This window comes from Odocoileus virginianus, chromosome 1, assembly GCF_023699985.2.
Source record: "Odocoileus virginianus isolate 20LAN1187 ecotype Illinois chromosome 1, Ovbor_1.2, whole genome shotgun sequence".
Classification (NCBI taxonomy): domain Eukaryota; kingdom Metazoa; phylum Chordata; class Mammalia; order Artiodactyla; family Cervidae; genus Odocoileus; species Odocoileus virginianus.
In genome coordinates this window covers 104124682-104141869 of record NC_069674.1, presented here as the reverse complement: position 1 = coordinate 104141869, position 17188 = coordinate 104124682, and the positions used below count along the sequence as shown (strand labels likewise).

The 17188-nt window shown below is 38.2% G+C and overlaps 1 protein-coding gene across 1 annotated transcript in view; it reads right to left on the bottom strand.

The window, feature by feature from the left end:
* ABCA13 (ATP binding cassette subfamily A member 13) overlaps window positions 1-17188 on the bottom strand; it is a 335379-nt gene that overhangs the window by 299157 nt on the left and 19034 nt on the right. The window contains exons 13-14 of the mRNA XM_070477641.1: window positions 9054-9168; window positions 750-5519 (exon numbers count right to left, since the gene is read on the bottom strand). Coding sequence (XP_070333742.1) covers window positions 750-5519; window positions 9054-9168 — 4885 coding nt within the window. The remainder of the gene's footprint in view (window positions 1-749; window positions 5520-9053; window positions 9169-17188) is intronic.

The window sequence follows — 17188 nt, the reverse complement described above, 5'->3', positions numbered from 1 at the left end:
CTTACTGATACAGACATCCTAGAATAAATGAGAATTTCCCTCCAGTCTTTTCATTGGCAAGCTTCAAAGTGGATGAAAAAATAATATATGAAAAAATATAATGTGACTATCAGTTTTAAAATGGAGTTTTATCAATTCCAAATATAAACATCATAGTAAACTTATTAGAATGAAAATATTTAAGCCCTCCATTTGTGATTAGACAGTTCATGCCTTAATTCAAAATATGACCATGATATATATCCATCTGGGCTTCCCATGTGGTGCTAGTGGTAAAGAATCTGCCTGCCAATGCAGAAGGCGTAAGGGAGGTGGGTTCAATCCCTGGGTGGGGAAGATCCCCTGGAGGAGGGCATGCCTAGAGAATCCCATGGACAGAGGAGTCAGGTGGGCTATGGTCCATAGGGTCACAAAGATTCAGATACGACTTAGCATGCACACACACACATACATACACACATATATCCATATGTGTATATAATAATTTTTCAGTTCCATATAAAATATAATTTAACAACTATTTTCATAATCCAAAATATAATAAAACATAATACTATAATATATACATTTGTATACAGGTTTATTAGTTATATGACAATCATTAAAGTTACTTTACCTTGGTTTTTACAAAATGTTCATTAAGACAAAATTCACTTCAAAGATCATTCCAAGGTTTCGCAGAAGTTTCAGGAAATAAACTTAATTGTAATATACAACTACAGGTACTCTACAAGCAAAAATAAACTCACCTCATCTCTGCAAAGAGATCTTTGTGGATGTCTTTTAGCAGAAGAAATATTTTGTTCCCAGAATTTTCCTTTAGTAAAAAGAATGTTTTCAAAAGCTGTTCCATGAAACCCACTATGCTTCTTGGAGGGAGAATGATTCTCTCACCATTTTCTGACTGTGTGTGGTTCAAGACGAGGTTAATGAGATTCATTATTTGAAGGTCAGTATCACTTAAGTTCAAGGCTGCTCCTTGAGAATGCTCAGCTAAGTTATTGATTGAATTAATTAGGAAGCTTTCAAAAAGCAGCTGAACAACTGAGAAATTAGTTAGCTGTTCTTGACTTAGCTGACGAGTAAGAAGGGCAACATCAAGATTACCTTCTCTAGAAACATTTTTGAGATAACCCAAAAAGGTAGCAATGTCTTTAGTCACCAAAGCGATATCATCAGTTGAACTCTCATTAGCCAAAAGAAGAAATAATGTTTGTATCATTTTGGAGTAATCTTCATTTGCAAATTTATGAAACCAGTTTTTTATGACCCGTAAAAATTCTTCAATAATTTCTAATGTCTTCAATGATGATAAATCCAGGCTTTCCAAAAAGTGGGCAAGTGGCAAGGGTATGTTTTGAAGAGCCACTGAATTAGTCCTTTGCATCACTTTGTCAATTTCAGAATATAGGGGTCTGATACTAAAATTATGGATTAGGTCTTTCATGATTTGTTCAAACTCAAGCCATTGTCTTTCCAAGTTGTCAGCTGCTTCGCTTTTCTTAATAAACCATGATAATGCTTCTAAACTACTGCCTGTGAGGTTTGAATTCAGCAGTGTCATGAACGGAGAGACTAGAAAATTGGTGCTGTTTACCAAGTTCTCCTTCCTAGAAAGAAAGTCTATTATCCTTTTCAAATGAAAGGAAATATTATACCGAACAGATGTTCCTGCTCCTTCATCCACATTAAGAATCTTGTTTAAACTAACTAGTTTTTCAAGAAGGTTTTCATCTGATGTGACTTTTGTAAAGTTGAAGTTTTTGAATTTTTCTATGATTGGCAAAGTGACTTGCTTTATGAGATGACCAGGACAGAGCTCAGGGATGCTGCCACTGCTCTGATTTCCAGAAAGCGGGACAAATGGTAACACCTTATGCCAAAATTCTTGCACAGATTTCACAAGTGAGGTTTTAACATGAAAAACTTCAGATAGCTCTAGAAGAATGGAACTCCAGTCCATTAGTTCATGAATTACACAGACTACTTTCCTAGTTATTTCCATCTGTGAGGTTTCATTCAAACATTGTGAATCATCACCATGGGGAGACAGGTGGAGGTGGTCAAGGATACTAGCTACTTTGCTATAAAAGGAAGATGTGAGCTCATGGGCATTACAGGCGTCTGATCTTGGGTTCTGCTGAAACCCAGAAGTTGTATGATTCCAGCACCAAAACACAGGAAGACAAGTTAATGTCTCCGAAAGGATGTCTGGTTGAGCTGATACTAATTCAATTGTGTCCATAAGAGTTTTTATCACAACAGTGAAGTCTTCCTTGGTGACATCTGAAAAGTGTATGCCATGGAGGAGTGTGAAGTTATAGACATCCTTGAGGGCCTCTGTGATGTTTTTGTCACCCATGCCCCTCAGGAACCTCATGGCATGAGGGAGCATGTAGTACACATCCACCACGGCATCAGCATCCTTTTTAGGAAACAGACGTGAGAGCCTCAGCAGATGGCTAATACTCCAAGAATGTGAGCTGTCGACAAACTTTTCCATTAAGTCAACAAAGAAGCCGATCCCCAAATCACTAGCACCTAACCTGCTGATGTTCTTGAAGAAATCCATCGTGCTTTCACTAATGCGTTCAAGCTGATCTACTAGCAGGTATATGTCTGTTTTCTTGACACTGCGCAGGAGAGAAGTCATCTTCTTCAACACTTGAAAGTCACCTGGCTCTTGTGGAATATTGTGGTAAGCGGAGGGTGTTAGAGAGTTGAATACATCCCTCATGAGTTGAATACTGAGACCCACAACTTTCATTACTTCATGAGAAATTATTTTGGGTGAATTTTGGAGATCATCAGATAAATTGAAGGCAAGGTAACTAGCTAACTGGTAAAATGAATTGCCTAATCTGTGTATATCCTTTTCCTTTGGACTGGTAGCAATTATGCTTAAAATTTTTTCAGCTTTATAAAAGGTGCTATTTTCCAGGATGTTAGGGGAAATATCTTTCACAAGATTTTGAATTTCCTTCCCCAGAGCTACTAAATGCAGCCAAATATTTTGAAATTGAAGAGGCATTTCATCTGACCTTTCTATGGGTTTTAGAATTAATTCAGTAAAACGTGTCCAGTTAGATTGAGGTGCAAAATCAAAGTCTCTCGAGAAGTTGTTGATAATCATCCTTACTTGGTTTGTGGAATCATTTAAAAGAGTTAATAAAATCTCAAAATTTGGTACCTTTTCTTTTCCAAAGACTGTAGTGAGTAGAATATTCAGAAAGTCAGTCACATTTTTTAAGTAAACATTCACACAGTTTATGTTTGACGTATTCAATGAGCAAGGCTCCATCATTATATTCAACATCCAAGTAACGAGCTTCAAAGTAGAGTTCAGTTTGTCTTTCACATCTCTGAGACTCCTCAGAACACCGTGAAGATGGCCTTGTGAAAAACTGGAGTTATACATAGCACACAGGTCGTTCACAGTGCTGACCCACGTGACACAGCCTTTCAGCCTGCTAACTGTGTCCACAGAGGAAAATGTGGAATTCAACATGGCCAGAATGTGTAATGCCCTCTGGGAAGAATTTTCATACAATAAACCATCTTCCAAAATAAACTCAGTGACATTTTGGAAAATGTCAGCACAGGACAATAAATCTTGGTCGTGGGACACATTTTTAAGAAATAATACTGTGTCTCTTAGGTCGGTGATGACACTTGCAAGCTTTACTTCATAATTTGTGAGGTTCCTTAACAGAAAGTTATTCATCAAATGTACACTTCTATCTATAGATGCTGAGGTATTGCTCAACTCAATAAAAATGTTGAGCAGAGAATATAAAAACTCTCTGCTTGCGTTGGTGTCTAATGGAAGTGACTTCAGCTGACTCAGGGTAGTTTCCATGGTGAAAAGGGATTTCTCTATTTGGTCCAGGTTAAGCAACTTTACTCGAACTAATACATCACCTAGTGCTACCCAGAGATCCCTGAGATTCAGGAAATCATTCCAATCCTGAAAGCCATCACTTTGAGTTACATTCTTAAACAAATTTAAGATGAGTTTAGCAGGATAATGGTTGGGAAGTATTTCCTGACAGATTTTAGGAATTTTCTCATCACTTTCCAGTTCATCCAAAAGCTGATTGAGACCACCATGAAGAGGAGTGAAAACATTCGTGTCCAGCTCAAATATCTGAGCTATGTGTCCACAGACCTCAGTCCACATGTGAAGCCACAAAGTGGTGCAATGAAGAGCTGTAAACTCATGGAACTCACCGCCATCTGCTGAGAAGTTTGAAAGGATTTGTGCCCATGGGAGGATAAATGGAGACCCCTCATCTGGTGAATAATTTGCAGAAGAAATGCTTTTATTATCCAGAACAAAGCACTCATCGCCCAGCAGGGCCTCTGCTGAGCCACTGAAGAGTTGACTCACATACTGAAATACAGAATTCCGAAAACCGTCATCCACCATGAAGAGCTGCTTGAGGCCTCTCAAAGTAGCATGGATGATTTCCATCGCAGGGCCCTCTGTGGACATCAGGGATTGGGCTTTAAGCTCCAAAAATTTAAAAATTGAAAGCAATTGTTGACAGTAAGATACTTCAGATATCCTCCCAAGGACCCCTGTTGTCTCATATAAAAATGAAAATGCTTTGCTGATGTTTTGGAAATTAAATTGCTTTAGGATATCCAAAATGTGTTTTGAGATTTGCATAAGGAAAGAAAGCAAAGACTCTTTGCTCTGAATGCTCAAGAATTTATACATATACTGGTGAAATGAAGAATAAATCTGCAGAAGTAAAGCTGAATCTTTGTCCTGGAAGACTTGTAGATATACACTAGTCAAAATTTTCTCAATGTCTTGTTTTTGAGGTTCAGAAAGGGTTAAGAAAAGATTGGATGCATTCCTCATAGCATAGACTGTGCCCACAGTTTCTGAGACTTGTTCCTGCCTCAGAAATCCAAACTCATAGAGACTATTTATTATCACTTCAATTACATGAACAAAATCCGTCTTCACGGCTGGTGATTCAGACCAATCTAAATGAAACAACTGGGAAAAGTTAAAGCTTTTCCTGTGAATCATCTCATTTTCTGAATCAGAAAAATTTACAAGGGTAGGCAAGATTCCCAGTTCAGCTCTCTTTCCTTTTGAAGCACCATGCATCCACAATGCCAGAAACTTGGGATTCATCCCCAGAAGTATTAATTCCACAAATCTCAAGATATTTATTGATTCCTTCCTTATCCAGAAACTTTCATGGGTTTGTACTTTTCCATTCATCTCTTTGCTGACTTCCAGAAGTTTCTGAGTATCCATGCCAGGTATATCTCTCTCTAAACTTGCTGAATGATTTGTCCACAAATGACTTGTATTTAGAGTCATCTCAGGGACAGATGGGAGGTTATAGAATTTGAGAATACTGGATAAGTTGAATGGATTAGGCAATAATAATTTCTCCAAAAATTCCATAAAAGACAAAAGGAAGTTTATTTGCTCATCTTTAATGGTCTGCAACTTCTTTTCCATCACTAAAAGTTCCTTTGTATAATTTAAGACCCTACAATATTAACAGAACAGATTCAGTGTCAGAAAAAAATACCTTTAAGAAAAATGCAACTTATCAAATTTTTAGATAATATGCAGTCTGTTTACAGGAAAACATAAGTGAAATATTTACTAGGCAATATATTTTCCCACAGAGATTAAATTAATGTGAACATCTGAAAATGTTTTTGAAATCTACAATGCAGTTGCATACTTTTAGCTTAAATTCTGCTTCTTGCACTAAAAACAATGCATTTTAAAGTTATTTTACTCAATGAGTTGATGTGCATGATCCTTAACACCTGCTATTTATTCTAGAAGAATCTTAGCATTCGATTCCTTATTATGTCTCAGAGTGTCCTAGTGATAGAGGTTGTCCAAATGGTAAGACAGTTTGGCCCTGTATGATCTAAGGACAAGTGTTGAGATTTCTCATTCTAAAAAGCAATCACAGTGCCCTGTAAACATGCTGTACTCCTGGCTATTAGAAACTTATTGTTTTACATGGTATAAAATAAACCTCTCCTCCAGGAGTTTATTTTTAAAACACAAAGAGGTCTCAAAGGAGCAGCTCAGCAATTATGACATCTACACTTACAATGTGAGTCCTCACAAAGAAGTTACTAACTTCTCAGACTCAGGAACAACAAACCCGCTTTTGAAACCCTTGGGGCCTGTGTGTTTTGGACTCTCGAAAGGAAACTTGTGCCTGCGTCTACCACACATGCATTTACAGCCCCTCCACCCATGGGCACCAGGCAGCCCTCTATCAACCCACTAATACTTCTGCAGGGAAACTTCAGAACAGGCTCAGCGTGTGTGGGCAGCAGACCCTTAACACTTAAGTCTGGGACTTCCCCAGTAGTCCAGTGGTTACAACTTCATACTTCCACTGCAGGGGACATGGGTTTGATCCCTAGTCAGGGAGCTAAGATCCTATATGCTTCAGGGCAAATAAGCCCATGCACCACAACCAGAGAAAAGCCTTAATGCCACAGCGAAGAGTCCCCACAGCCAATATTTTTTTAAAGTTAAAAAAAAAAAATTTTAAGTCTGCAGAATGAGTTGTGCTGCCAACCATAAGAAAAGCTTCAATTTTCAGACTTTTTAAGATTTCAGAACTGTGGGTACAGGATTTTGACCTGTACTGGCCTTTAAGGGTGAATTACTTTCTGAACTTCCTTAATTCTATAATCCTGTGTGTAACCCAGCCTGACATAGAATAGGGATAGAATGGATGAGATGCAGGAATAGTTTTCCTCTCCCAGAGCTGAGATCTGAAAGCAGAAAAACTATAGGCTCAGTTTAGTTTGCTATTATTTGTAGAACAGAGAGCTGCTAGTTTGAATCATGGAACATTGAAAACATTTCCTGGGAAAAATTCCATTAGGAAAAATAAAGCTCGACTATGAAGAATTTGAGATAAACCTTACTCAAATCCAGCCGTGCAGAGGAATATATCCACAACTGCAGGAGATTGTGTTATTGGTACAGAAGAATGCAGAACGATCTTGTTTTTCATTAACAACTGGAGGTCATGGAGCAGTAATAGTCAGATGACTGAGAACCGAATCAGAACTGCTACTACTAGTAATGATGCTGCCTCCCACATTTATATCGCCTTACAGTTTATAAAGCATTTTCTCGACTATCATCTTAGTTCATTCCTACAACAGCCCTTTGAAGTAAACATCATTATTTCCATTTCACGAGGAAAGAAACATTTCAGGATTTTTTAAGTTAGCAAATTCAAACTATTATACAGCAGGAACCAGGTATGGGCTGCATTTTCCCATTTCAAGCTCAACTGTCTTAATATTAATTGTACTTAGTGTCCATTCTTCTTCATTCATTCATTAAGTCAACACCTATGTACCTAGCACCTGTCACAAAAGATGGGCTCCCGTGGTGACTCAGATAGTAAAGAATCTGCCTGCAGTGAAGGAGACTTGGGTTCAATCCCTGGGTCAGAAAGATCCCCTGGAGAAGGGAATGGTTACCCACTCCAGTATTCTTGCCTACAGAATTCCACAGACAGAGAAGCCTCGTGGGCTACAGTCCATGGGGTCACAGTTAGACACAACTGAGCAACTAACACTACTACTAGTATCATTAAAGACTCTGTGCCAGCTGCTATGGATCTACAAATAAAAACGTAAAACATGCTCTTGGAGCATCTATAGACTGGTTTCATTGCTGATTTTCTGTGTTATTAAGTAGTTAAGACCTTCAGGAAAGGGAGGTATTATAAACCTAACTCATGTGAGCAAAGGGCTGATTCTCCAGAGGGTCGGTTTTCTGCTATTCCTCCTGTGCCCACTAATAGCTGAGCTTAAAAAGCTTCCCAGGGTTCTTCCATATATGTTCATCAGTGATATTGGCCTGTAGTTTTCTTTTTTTGTTTTGTCTTTGTCTGGTTTTGGTATCAGAATGATAGTGGCCTCGTAGAATGAGTTTGGAAGTGTTCCTTCCTCTACAATTTTTTGAAATTCGAGTTTTAGAAGGATAGGCATTAGCTCTTCTCTAAATGCTTGATAGAACATGGAAACTTACATTACCATAAAAATAGATAGCCAATTTGCTGTCTGGCTCAGGAAACTCAAGCAGGGGCTCTTTATCAACTCTCTAGAGGGGTGGGATGGGGAGGGAGATGGGAGGGAGGTTCAAAAGGGAGGGGATATATGTATACCTGTGGCTGATTCATGTTGAGGTTTGACAGAAAACAACGAAATTCTGTAAAGCAATTATCCTTCAATAAAAAAATATTAATTAATTTTAAAAAAGCTTCCCAGAAGTGACAGATCCCAGTGATGGATAGATGATATGGGATGTTTCTTAAGCTTTGACCTACACCAGAGCCACCTGTAGAATTCTTCATATCTACAGATATCTGAGTCCCACACCTAAGCAAGATTTAGCATGTCTGGGGCAAAGTTCAAGTGCTCATATTTTCAGCAAACTTTACAGATAAATTTTATCCATTTCCAAGTTTGAGAACTACTACTCTAAGGCAAAGCTTCCGTCACATCATGTCCCAGCACACCCCACAGACAATAAAGTGTGCTTTTAAGCTATACATGGTATCCATAATTATACATTAAAATGTCCATTCAGTACATGCACTGAAATAGCATAGCAATATATAATCTGGCAGATTTGGTCCACAAAGATCACTTCTCTCCCAAAAGTCTCCAGAACTTCAGGCTCTTAAATCATTGACCCCAAGTGTAAACTCTAAGTAAATAGATAAGGCTATTTTTCAAAGAAAGAATTTTTGTGGTGGGGGGATTTTATAATAAATTACATTCTCAAAAGGAAATCTTATTACTACAATTTGTTTCCTTTCAAAATCCATGGAAACACGAGTCATATATTCTATGACACAAATATTTATTGAGAATTGAATATATATGAAAGACTTTATCAACAGTTAAATCAGGATCTCATGTTTTTTGTTTTTTTAGGATCTCATGTTTTAAAGCAAGCATTTTGTTTATTACAAATAATAGTTAAGTCAAGACCTAGAAGTTGAATTCTGAAAACTCACCTGGACATGGAAGCTACTGGAGTCTTGATCAAGTTATTCAAAAATGCAAAATAATTATCACTGATGCTTTTCCAGTCCATGTTTTCTTTATAACAAGGAGATTCCTCAGAGAAACCTAAACAGAAAGGCATTTCATATATCAATTTCAAATTGGGTAAAAAGTCAAGTCTAGTCAAGTGAAAAATGCTATAGCGTCTCAGTTAACATGGTTGAAAGTATAACAAAAGAGGATTAGAAGTCCTTCTGATTTGCCTTCCACGTGCGGCCAAGATGAAGTGCCATTGGCCATCAAGCAGTGTAGGACAGAGACCCATGAAGCACAGAAAATAAACAAGGTGAGACCTTCCAGGCTGTGACTCAGACAGCAGGAACAGAGCTGGGACCTGGTGGGCATCCTGAGTTGAGGGGAGAAAGTTTAGGGTCCAAGAGACAGGAGAATTGACAGGACAGGGGAGCAGAACTAAGGAAGCTGAATAGCGAGTTTTCTGCCGTCTGCCCTCTCCAGGTACACAGCTGAGGACAAACTGATTCGTGCATGCGAAGGGGCTCCCTGAAACCAGGGAAAGAGCCACACCAAAATTAAAGATTAAGTAGCCAGGGACTTCCCTGGTGGTCCAGTGGTTAAGAACCTGCCTCCAGACATAGATACCAGACTTGTGGACACAGGGGTGCGGGGGAAGGACAGAGTGGGGGAATGGAGAGCGTAGCAGGGAAGCATATACACTACCACATGTAAAACAGACAGCCAGTGGGAATTTGCTAGATGACTCAGGGAACTCAAATCGGGGCTCTGTGACAGCCAAGGGGTGGGATGGGGCCGGAGATGGGAGGGAGATTCCAGAGAGAGGGGACGTATGTATACTGTGGCTGATTCATGCTGATGTATGGCAGAAACCGACACAATATTGTAAGGCAATTATCCTTCAATAAAAAATTAATTAAAAAAAGAATCCACCTGCCAACGCAGGGGACACGGATTTGATCCCCAGTCCGGGAAGATCCCACATGCTAAGGAGCCACTGTGCCACAAGTACTGAGCCCGTGCTCTGCAACAGGAGAGGCCACCACAATGAAAAGCCCACGCACCAACACCAGCGAGAAGCCCCCACGCGAAGCAACAAAGGCCCGGCACAGCCCATGAATAAATGAGCGATGGACTGACCAGTGATCACACAGGACCAGGAAAAGGTTTTGAACCCATTAATCAGACTGGAGTGATCCATGATTTGTTAGACACTGAGGATAAGATGAAAAAAAAAGGGGGGTCGTGACTCAGTAACGAGATATTTACAACCACTCTAAGCACTGCTCTAGCCCTGCCCAACAAATCTTAAAAGCAAGACCCTAAAGGATCAAACTATTTCAAGCAATGTTTTTGATAAAAGGAAAACAAAATAACAAGCACAAAACAAGGTTAAATTCATAATATTTAGCATTCAATCAAAAATTACAAGGCATGCAGAAAAGCAGGAAACTGGGACCCATAACTAGGAGAAAAATTAGTTAATCAAAACTTACCCAGAATTGACAGAATTCAAGTAGAATTAGTAGAGAAGAGGACTCATCACATAAAACAGTTTATACTATTTAGTTTAAAAACCCCAATTAAAAGGCAAAATTTGTCAGGTCAGACGAAACTAGAACTAGTTATATGCGGCATGTACAAAATGTACTTGAAATAAAAGACATAAAAACTTAAAAGTAAAAAGATGAAAAAGACATACCACCCTACATTTTCAAAAGGAAGCTTTCAGATGAAGTAGATGTCAAATGATAATATCATTGCTATTCCATAATCATAAAAGCAACAATTAATCAGGAAGACATAACAATTCTAAATCTTTATGCACATTGTAACAGAGCTTCAAACCATATGACACAAAAACTGATGAAATACAGGATAAATAGACAAAGCCACAATTATAGTTGGAAATTTCAATAGCTCTCTCCAAACAGTTGATAGAAGAGGAAGACAAACATCAAGATACATATTTCTACAGTACTATTAGATAACATGATCTAACTGATGCTTAAAGAATGCCCCATGCAACAACATTGTACATATTCTTTACAAAAGCAATGGGATGATTTATAAGCTCATGCATATTCTAGACTATAAAAATAATCTCAACAAATTTAACAAGATTATAGTCATACAAAGAATGTTCATTAACTAAATTAGAAATCAATGACATAATCTTTGATATTAATTTCTCATTTTGATAATAATTTCTCATTTAAATGCATTTTTCTCTGCGATCACCTGTGTTTTTTCAATTTTTTAACTTTATTGAGGTTTGATATAGATTTCTAACATAATTCCACAGTGATAAGAGAATAGACTCTATGTGATCTCAATACCTTTAGACTATGAATATTTGCACCTTGTTTTATGTCCCTGGATATGTTCCAGGAGCTCCTAGTTTATAGTTTATGAGAAATTGAATAGAATTTATATCCTACTGTTGTGTGAAAATTGTATAAATCTTAATTATGTTGAATTGGTTCATAGAGCTTTTCAGGTCTACAATATCCTTCTACTTTTCTGTCTATTCAGCCTATTAATTTCTGAGAGTTTGATATTGAAACTTCAACTAAAATCTTAATTTATCTACTTAAAAGATAATTGTAATATAGTGGAACTTTGTTCTGTACTTTCCAAGTTTCCTACAAATGTGTTATCATACTTTCATAATTAGAAAAAAAGAAATCAATGACATAAATATACCTGGAAAACAGCTTACAGGTCAAAAAGAAATCAAAAGGTAAATTAAAAAGCACTTTAAAATTTTATGAAAATGAAAGTACAGTACACTAATATTTGTGAGATGCCATCTAAGAAGATGTGCTTAGGAAGAAATTTATACCATTAAGTTCCTGTACTGGAAAAAAATAAAGGTCTCAGTTTCCAAGTTAAGAAAAGAGAAATGAAGAGTCATTTAAACCTCCAGTAAGTAGAAAAAAGAAAATAATAAAGATCAAGGTGGAAACTGAGGAAATAGGAAGAAGAAAAACAATGAGCAGAAAATGAACAAAACCAAAGGCTTCTTGTTTGAGATCAGTAACACTGACAAACCTCTGACAGAGGGATCAAAAAACAGAAAGGCATACATTACTGATAAGGAGTGTAAGACAGACGAAGATTATACAGATTCTCTCACATTCAGAGAACATGGGAATCAGGGTACTAGCCCTCCACATGGTGGAAAATCCATGTATAATGTGTAGTTAGCCCTCCAGATCACATCCCCCATATCTGCAGATTCAACCAACTGCGGATCAGACGGCACTATAGCATTTTCTACTGGAAAACATCCATGCACAAGTGAACCACTACAGTACAAACCGTGATGTTCAAGGGTCAGCTGTGTCATGAAAAACGTGTAACACTAAATTAGACACTTCAGATGAAAGAGAAAAATTCCTTAAAGACACAATCTACCAAAGCTCATTCAAGAAGAAATAGACCATCTGAATGGCCTTTAGCTATTAAATAAATTGAATTTGTAGTTTAAAATCTTCCTACAAAGAAAATAAAAGGCCCAGCTGGCTTCACTAGTGAAATTTGCCAAATGTTTAAGGGAGAAAAAATACACAAACTCTTCCAAAAAACTAAAAAGGGGAAAATATTTTTCAACTCATGAGGCCAGGATCACTCTGATAACACAGTAAGATAAAGATATTAAAAGAAAGCAAAGCTACAGTCTAACATTTCTCATAGCACAAATGTAAAGTGTTAAATAAAATTTTAGTACATTGAATTCAATAATATAAAAAAAAAATCTACGTCTTATCAGTTGGGATTTATCCCACTTATACAAAGTTGGTTTAACATTATATATATATATATATATATATATATTTCATTATCATCTCAATAGCATAAAAGCATTAAATATTAAGACAACTACAGTGAAAAACTACAAGTCGTTAAGAGAAAATAAAGTAGACACAAATAAACAGATACTCTATGTTCATGAGTCAGGAGACTCATTATTACCAGAAAAATGTCATTCTCCCTTAAATTTACCCATAGATTGAATTCAATCCAATTAAAAAATTCTACCAGGATTTTGAGAATCTGACAAGCATTCAGATTGGAAATTGCAAATGACTTGGAATAGCTAAAAACTTTAAAAAAAAAAAACGAAATTGGAAAGCTTACACCACTTGACTTTAAGATTTACCATTAAACTATAATAATCAAGATCAGGTAATACTGATGTGAAGATGACAGGAAGAGATTAAACAGTACAGAGAAAGACCCATGAATTTGCACAATGTATTTAACAACAGTGCAAATGTAATCAGTGGAGAGAGAATTGTCACAATAAATTTTTCTGGAGCAATTGGATCTCCATGTGCAAAAAATAATAAAATCTGACATATACCTACATCATGTGTAAAAATTAACTCAGAATGCACCAAAGACCTTGTTTAAAACCTAAAGCTATTAACCTTCTAGAGGAAAACATAGCTCAAAAACCTTTGTGACCTCGAGAGTTAGCAAAACTTCTCAGCTACAAAACCAAAATCATGATCCACTGGGGAAAAAAGAAAAAGATAAATAGAACTTCATCAAAATTAAACCTTTTGCTCCTGGATGACACTGTTGAGAAAAGTGGAAAGACAGGCTTGAGAGTAGGAGAAAATATTAGCAAAGGACATATGTGATAAAAGGCTTCTATATCTTACCTTTACAAGGAAATTTTAGACTCAACAATAAAGAAACATACAGCCTAATTTTAAAAGTGGGGAAATGATCTGAATAGACAATTGATGACTAAAGATGCAGGGAGGATATGTAAGCACACAAGATAGCGGTTCAAATCCCTAGTCATAAATGCGAATGAAATCCAAAAAGAGATTCCACACGGACTAGAATGGCTAAACGTTTCTAAACCGACCTCACCAAGTGCTGGGAGAAAGGGTGCCGGTGGAAACTGCAAAATGTACAACCTTGAAAAACAGTTTGTCAGTTTCTTAAAAAGTTAGGCATGCACATACTATATAATCCAGCCATTTTACTTCTAGAGGGTAAAAAAAAAAAAAAAGCATATTTCCATAAAAAACTTTATTTTCAGTAGCCAAAAGCGGGAACCATCCCAAATTATAAGTCATGTGAATGAATAAACAATCTGTGATGTATCCATACTCAGCAGTCAAGGGTGCGTGTACCACCTCGTGAATGAAGCTGAAGCTAATTAGTTCTAACTAATTACAATAAGTAAAAGATGTCAGAGAACACACTGTATAATTCCATTTATATACATTTCTAGAAAAGGAAAAAATTAGTTGATGGCAACGAAGGGCAGATCAGTGGTTGCCTGGGCACAGGAGTCAGGGCTGGAATTAACACTGGGAAGAGGTGGACACAACTCTGTCTTAACTATGATGATAGCTTCATGGCTACACACACGTACATGTCAGAACCCAATAAATAGTATATCCAAACATGTGTGATCTGTTGTACATAGCAATTATATTTTAATAAAGCTAATTTTTAAAAAGAGATCCTTCTCATTTAAGGCAAGTAATTTAACCTCTCTAGCACCTATTTCAGAGGCAAAATTAGATAAAACTTGCAGTTTTTATACTTCACTGAGTTCCCACTGCAATAGATTGGCTTATGTACATATAATTTCATAAGTGTTTAACAGGGGGAAAATGATGGTAACCATCTCGAAAAAGAGCACAGGTTTGTATGATTAATATCAGTTTTTTTTTAAAGCAAATGCTACCAGAAAAACCAGTCTGCATGGAATAACTTTTTTGAACAAAAGAAAAAGCAGAATCCACTAAAGTGAATTCCGTGGTCACTGTTTGTGGTACATTATTACTCTGACATCATTTTTGTGGGGAGGAAAAGGAACTAGCACCTATGGCAACTGCTTAAAAGTACTGCACTAGGCATTTTATGTACATTAGCTTGCTTAATCCTCATAAGGACCCAGTAAAGTAGACCATATAATTCCTATGCCACCAAGGAGAAAACTACTTGCAATGGGAGGCCAATAACTCACTCACTCAGTAAAGTGTGGTATCACAAACAGGGTTTGCTCCCAACTCCATCTGCCTGCAAAACTGCCTGCACTCCACATTTTAAATACTTACAGCAGAATCCAGTTATTGGAACACTTAGCTAGTATCTCTATTATAGATAAATAACAAATTCTTATCATGTGCAGTTGGTTTTGTTTTCTACTGGAGGAAGGGGAAATATGGAATGTGTAACCTAAAGATGAACACTGACCAATAGGCTTTGTTCTAGTACTATGTTGTCTTGAAGTTCACACTCTAATTCAGTACGTCTGAGATGAGCTCTCAGATGGTGCAGATGCCACTGGTCCAGGGACCACACTTTGAGTAGCAAAGATATATGTGAATCAGGAGTATGTGACTCATCCAACACAGGCAGGAAAGGGCCGAGTCACTAATTCCCTTGACCATTATTAATCAAATAATTTTTCCATGTGACCATGAAAACTGCCTGACAACACATTCACTACCCAAAGCCTTAAAATCTGAGTGTGTTCAATGTAGAAAGATTTGCAGGTCTGATGTAAAACATGATGTATCAACATGTGTGGAATATATGCAGAACTTTGCAAAGGGAAAAACGTACAGTCCTAAAAGCATATATTAGAAAAGAAAATCTGAGAATCAAAAATCTAGAAAAAGAACATCAAAATAAATTCACTAGAAGGAAGGAAATAAAGACAAAAAAAGGAAATTAGTGAAATAGGAAAAAAACATACAACAGAAACCAACAAAACTTAGTTCTTTGTCAGGGGAGGCTATATTTCTGCAATGGAGCATGTTTAGGCAGAGTTAAGCCCCTGCAAGGATCCCTCCAAAGGGAAGCGACTGGTCAACCTTGCAGGCACCACAGTGAGGATTCCTGAATTTGACACTTAGTAGTTTTGTGACTTCCTCCAGGAATGTAATCTGCATGAGCTCTGAAAAGAAGTTATACCCAACTCATAGGTTGCCATGAGGATTGTGTGCGATTATAATATTAGAGACTTCTGAACCTGGGCCTCTGGCTGATGGTGAATATGTTTGTAGCCTGTGTTTCTGGAAATGGTAGAACTGCACAGAAATATGTGATGAAAAGGAGACAAGGTGTTGAAGCAGGAAGCTAACACGTAGGTGGTTGTGTTTTAGTCACTAAGTCATGTCTGACTCTGTGTGAGCCCATGGACTGTAGCCTGCCAGGCTTCTTGTCCATGGGATTTCCCAGGCAAGAATACTGAAGAGGGCTGCCATTTCCTTCTCCAGGGGATCTTCCCAACCCAGGGGTTGAACCCGTGTCTCTTGCATTGGCAGGCAGATTCTTTACACTGAGCCATCAGGGACACCCAACACGTAGGATGCGCACCCAACGCAGGAGAACGTGGCCAGCGCACTGGAGGAGCCACGTGGACCCAGCACTGCTACATGGGGTGCAGAGCCTGGAGAGTAACAACAGTGAGCGCGGGGACCCCTCTCATGGCTGACGAGTCTGACACGGAGAACCAGAGACACGGGGAATCTAGCAGCCCCTCGGATCAGCTTGAGGAGGAAGGAAGGAGTGTTAGACGGACACGGCCACAGAAAAGGAACAGGAAACTGTCCTCTCCAGGCCCAAATCCCCAAGTTTAAGACACGGGCTCCAAGGAGATGCTGATGACCCTATGACACCAGAGCCTGTGTAACACATGGGAACCGGGGCACGTGGTTCCCAAGGTAGGTGGAAGCACACCACCGGCTCTAAACCCAGAAGAGGCGGACGCAGAGATGGAGGTGTCTCCCTGCCAGCATCTTCTCTAAAAACAAAGCTTCTCGGAGACCCGTATGATTCTCTGTGAGTTCTGTAGTGGCAAGTTGTAAAGTTCATATTTTAAGGGGCTTTTGGCTTTGAGACTGGTAAGGAGAGAGGGGAGTCTACTTCCACAGGTCTCCCTCTGGCAGGCACACGGCCAAGGGAGGTGGTACCGCACACAGAGCATCTAGGCTTTCAGAGGCTGGGTTACGATGAGTCTGCACAGAGAAGTATCTATGGGCCAAACTGGGCCAGTTTAGAGTGGAAGCAGTCCCTGTGCTGGGGCCTGTGGTCAGTCTTGTCATCACCGACGAGAGTAGGCAGGAAATCT